We start from the raw sequence: 5,379 nt of genomic DNA, 5'->3' as shown, positions 1-5,379 counted from the left end.
TTTGAGATGGAATCTTGCTCTGTCACCCAGGCTAGACTGCAGTGGCGTGATCTCAGCTCACTGCAACCTCCGCCTCCGGGTTCAAGTGATTCTCCTGCTTCAGCTTCCCGAGTAGCTGGGATTATACACCACCATGCCTGGCTAATTTTTGTATTTTTAGTAAAGACGAGGTTTCACCATGTTGGCCAGGATGGTCTCGATCTCCTGGCCTCATGATCCACCCGTCTTGGCCTTCCAAAGTGCTGGGATTACAGGCATAAGCCACCACGCCCGGTCGGGTTATGTGCAATTTTAGGGGAAGACAATCCATTACTTCTGTCAGCTTTCCAAATGGGAAAATGACCTGCTCCATGGGATCTCTGGGAGGGACCTCGTGGGGAGGTACAGTGCTCACATTTTTTTTATCTGCCTGTCCCTTCTTCCGTTCCTTGTTTGCCATGATCACCCCAGTGCGCAGGGTTTCAAACACAGGGTCATTGCGATTGACAGCAGCTAATCGAATTGGAGGAGAAAGAAGACATTACTGGGGAGGCAGAGAAAGGCTTGGAGGAAAGGAAGGGAAAGGCGGAATTGAGTAGATGGATACCCATGTGTGTGCTGGGTGGCAGTGGGGGCGCCGTGGGGGAAGATTAGGGAAGGGTCAGCTGAGCAATACCTAGGACACCGATCTAGAAAGGACTCTAAAAACATCACTGGTGATGTAATGTGAGGGAGAAAAGTATTTATCAGAACTCCTTCCAGGCAGAGCATTATATGACGTTTGAAAGACAACTTTGGTTGCTTGGGAGTTGAGACATGCTCAGAATCACTACTCTCCTTTTAAGGAGAATGGGCCCTTAACTTCTGGCTTTTGTTCTGCTGAATGGCATGTGTGAGCTGAGGTGCTGCCACCAATAGGTTCTTCTTTTTCATCCATGCTCTTCACAGAGTTCAGCCTCTGCTTCAAATAAATGTTGAGCAAATTTGTCAATTAATATACTTTTAAGGGTTGCCAAATTATGAACCTACCCAGGGTGCCTGCAGCCTTTGGGTCTTGCCCCAAGTCTGGTATGACTCTGTAGTAAGGATGAGGACAATCTAGAATCCTTGTTCTTGCTTAGAAATGATTTTGCACACGAAGAGCACAGATTCTGAAGCTAGCAACTGAAGATTCCAGTCTTGGTGCTACCTCTTGCTAACTGTATGTAGTTGCAACTAAATCTTATCTCCCTCTGCTGTAAAATGGGGATATTGCCTCTGCATCCAAATGGATATAAAAATGTTAGGTTGAGGGAGAATTATGGGAAATAGAAAGTTTCTGTTTCAGAATTTGGCTTCCAAAGCTAGAGATGGCATGAAATCATCTCTAGACTTGCCCATTCCCTCATGTTCCATAAAGGGCACTTACAGAGATCTTTGATACAAGCGTACTGCTGGTTGCTGTAGAGTGGGGAACTATAGGCCCGACGGAAACCAGGCGGCTGTAGGAGGGGATGGGAGGAAGCATTAGAGGTAGCAAAGTAAGGTCCAGAAGCCCATCTCTCCCATGAGTGCTCACCCTTTCTCAGAAAAAGAGATGGGCTGAGAAAGAAAAAGCAGAGAAATGAATGGGATGGAGGAGGGACCAGCAAGGGATAGCTGGTGACATGTCTCCTCCTTTTTTTTTTTTTTTTTTTTGAGACGGAGTCTCGCTCTGTCGCCCAGGCTGGAGTGCAGTGGTGCAATCTCGGCTCACTGCAAGCTCCGCCTCCCGGGTTCACGCCATTCTCCTGCCTCAGCCTCCCGAGTAGTGGGACTACAGGCTCCCGCCACCACGCCCGGCTAATTTTTTGTATTTTTTAGTAGAGACAGGGTTTCACCATGTTAGCCAGGATGGTCTCGATCTCCTGACCTCGTGATCTGCCCGCCTCAGCCTCCCAAAGTGCTGGGATTACAGGCGTGAGCCACTGTGCCCGGCCATGTCACCTCCTTTCTACACCTTGTTCCCCAGAGCCTACTCACGATCTTGCCGAAGCATCTCTGCATTTCCACATAGGACTGACAGTGTTCATGGATGTTGGTTTTGCAGTTCTTACAGCGAAGCCCAAACTTGTTGTTGACTTGGGAGAGGGGGAGAAAATTCAGATAAGATTCCAGATTGCCCTTTCCCTTTGTACCACTGCTGCTACTCTTAGGTTCCCTTTTCTGACTGGGACCTTCCTTACTCAATCTCTAACAGCATTGCCTTACACTAACTCTAGCCACAGCCCATCTGCTACAAATACTCTCGTATGCCCTCTCCCCAACCTCTGGCTTCAACATCATACTCTCTTCACTTCCCTTCATGACTCACGAACAATCATCCGGGCACAGACATCACAGAACTTTGGCTTCTTGAAGAAGTGATCTTTGAATTTGTGGGGCTTATCGTTGACCAGCTTAGGAGGTTCTGGGGGTGGCTCCTCCTCCTCCTCTTCTTCTTCTTCCTCTTCCTCATAAATGTAGTAGATGGGCCCACCCCCAGCTCCCACTGCCTCCCCATTGGCCTGGGGCTCTGGGGGAAGTTCCATTTCCTTTGTCCCTGTAGAACCCTTCCTGAGTAACTGCTTCAGCCGCTGTAGCTGAGGGAGGGAGTGAAGAAAACCCAACGTTAAAAGGACTTGTCACCCTCTCTAGAGTAGGGGGGCATTACAGCAAACTAGATAGTTTTCTAGTTTTGGGCAAGGAATGTACCCCAGGATTAGGCGGGTATTGGTATTGGGGACTGCAGGTGCTGGCCAGCAAAACATGAGTCACACACAAATGAGATCAATTTAAGCACTCTTCTTTAGCTGTAAAGGCTTCCTGGCCCCCCACACCCAGTGGTCACAGGCCCAGACTCACCCCGCTTTGCCGAGTCTCTGCTGGGAAGGAGGGCTTAGGGGACTCCAGCACCTCCTTTTCTGTCATCCTGTAAGAGGTTGGACCCCACTATGAAATCTAATCCCTTTCACTCTTCTCTCCCTTATTTCTGTCCCTTGCAGTTCGGCAGTACTCAAAGGGAAGGTTTTCGGAGAAACGTGATTAGAGATTTTGTTGTTGAGATGGGGTTTCACTCTGTCACCCAGGTTGGAGTGCAGTGGCGTGATCATGGCTCACTGCAGCCTTGACCTCCCAGCCTGAAGCAATCCCCCTACCTCAGCTTCCTGAGTAGCTGGAACACAAGGTGCACACTACCTGGCTACCTTTTTATTTTTTGTAGAGACATGGTCTTGCTTTGTTGCTGAGGCTCGTCCCGAACTAGCTCAAGCAATCCTCCCGTTTCAACCCCCCAAAGTGTTGAGATTCCAGGTGTGAGCCACTGCACTGGGCCAAATACAGATCATTTGGCAGGTTTTATCAACAGATTTCATGGAGGTCTAGAAAAAAGACCAACATGGCCGGGCGCGGTGGCTCAAGCCTGTAATCCCAGCACTTTGGGAGGCCGAGACGGGCGGATCACGAGGTCAGGAGATCGAGACCATCCTGGCTAACCCGGTGAAACCCCGTCTCTACTAAAAAATACAAAAAACTAGCCGGGCGAATTGGGGGGCGCCTGTAGTCCCAGCTACTCGGGAGGCTGAGGCAGAAGAATGGTGTAAACCCGGGAGGCGGAGCTTGCAGTGAGCTGAGATCCGGCCACTGCACTCCAGCCCGGGCGACAGAGCAAGACTCTGTCTCAAAAAAAAAAAAAAAAAGAAGACCAACACGACCAGGCGCGGTGGTGCACGCCTGTAATCCCAGCACTTTGGGAGGCTGAGGCGGGCAGATCACTAGAGATCAGGAGTTCAAGACTAGCCTGGCCAACATCGTGAAACCCCATCTCTACTAAATATACAAAAATTAGCCGGGCGTGGTGGCGGACACCAGTAATTCCATCTACTCAGGAAGCTAAGGAAAGAGAATCGCTTGAACCCAGGAGGTTGCAGTGAGCCAGAATTGTGCCACTGCCCTCCAGCCTGGGTGACAGAGCAAGACTCCATCTCAAAAAAAAAAAAAGCCCAGCAGACTAAAGAGCTCCCCAATTAGTTCCTCAAACTGATACTCATCCTTCCATCCTGAGGGGAGACCCCATAGTTTACAGCCCTTAGTGTTCAAGGCTGCATGGTTTATGTTATTTTCCTATAGGTACTTTGTTTCTCTTGGGAATCTGTGGGCAACAGAGATGTGATGCATACCTTCCCAGATCTCCTCTCTTTAAGAGGTTTAATGTGTGTCCTCGTGTGCACACAAGGAAGGATGGACTGCAGACATTTGTCCTCCCCTACTTCTTTCTTGAGCCCTGGGGGCCCTGTGCCTAGTTCTGTCCCAGCCTGCCTCAGGGCTCAGCTATTTTAAGTTTTCAGGGTAATATGAGCCTTTCCTTCCCTTACTACTTCATTCCCTTTACCCCACCCCCACACCCCCTCCAATCCTAACTCATCCTAGAGTCGAATAATAATTTTACTCCTAAAACCCAAACGACTCACAGACAAGGAAAGAAATGAAGAAGCTGAATAGATTATAGATCAGGGCAGCTGGCGTGAGCAGTCGTGGAAATCGAGAGGATGAAGAGGTAACTTACGTTTGGGATTCCCTAAATCAGTCCACAGTCTGTAGAGGGAGCTGGGAGCCCCGAGGCTTTGATGGTGGTGCTGGGGAAAAACTGGTCCTCTTCCTTGGGGGCTAAGCCCCCCCAGTACCCTGTGTTCACACCAGCTACTCAGTCGCTATTTGTAGACCTCCTAGCCTCCTGCCTTGGTGTCAGGGCTGAAATGACAGGGCTGGAGGAAAGTGGACAGCTGAGAAACACAGCTGACACAGAGAAATTGGACACTGAGAGGTCTGGGGCAGGGCCGGACCCTGACTCCTCCCATCCCTCCAAAGCTGCTGTTCCTTCATTCTTCATCTAAGGTGAACAGGTGAATAATGGCCGAAGTCAGGAAGGGACAGTTTCTGTTCATGCTCATATAACATTTAAAGGGAGTTATTTTATTTTCATTTATTTTTTGAGACAGGGTTAAAAAAAAAAAGACTAATTTGAACTCATAGCGCTCTCCTATCAGCCATACTAGATGGCTTTCTTTTCTTTTTTTTTTTTTTTTGAGACAGAGTCTTGCTCTTGTCACCCAGGCTGGAGTGCAATGAAGTGATCCCGGCTCACTGCAACCTCCCAGGTTCAAGCAATTCTCCCGCCTCAGCCTCCTAAGTAGCTGGGATTACAGGCACCACAACCATGCCCAGGTAATGTTTGTATTTTTAGTAGAGACGGGGTTTCACCATGTTGGCCAGGTTGGTCTCAAACCCCTGACCTCAGGTGATCCGCCTGCCTCGGCCTCCCAAAGTGCTAGGATTACAGGCGTGAGCCACCGTGCATGGTTAGATTGCTTTTTATCTGTGGGTGGTTGGAGAAGTACTTTGCTA

The 5,379-nt window shown here is 49.3% G+C and overlaps 1 protein-coding gene across 1 annotated transcript in view; it reads right to left on the bottom strand.

The window, feature by feature from the left end:
• The window catches only part of STAC3 (SH3 and cysteine rich domain 3), an 11,578-nt gene extending 6,819 nt beyond the window's left edge, over positions 1-4,759 (bottom strand). The window contains exons 1-6 of the mRNA XM_017858880.1: positions 4,541-4,759; positions 2,842-2,908; positions 2,312-2,579; positions 1,981-2,078; positions 1,388-1,460; positions 395-492 (exon numbers count right to left, since the gene is read on the bottom strand). Coding sequence (XP_017714369.1) covers positions 395-492; positions 1,388-1,460; positions 1,981-2,078; positions 2,312-2,579; positions 2,842-2,907 — 603 coding nt within the window. The 5' untranslated portion in view covers position 2,908; positions 4,541-4,759. The remainder of the gene's footprint in view (positions 1-394; positions 493-1,387; positions 1,461-1,980; positions 2,079-2,311; positions 2,580-2,841; positions 2,909-4,540) is intronic.
• Between the last annotated feature and the right edge of the window lie 620 nt (positions 4,760-5,379).

The sequence above is a fragment of the Rhinopithecus bieti genome, unplaced genomic scaffold, assembly GCF_001698545.2.
Source record: "Rhinopithecus bieti isolate Rb0 unplaced genomic scaffold, ASM169854v2 scaffold_48679, whole genome shotgun sequence".
NCBI classification, from domain to species: Eukaryota; Metazoa; Chordata; class Mammalia; order Primates; family Cercopithecidae; genus Rhinopithecus; species Rhinopithecus bieti.
This window is presented reverse-complemented; position numbering and strand designations above follow the sequence as displayed.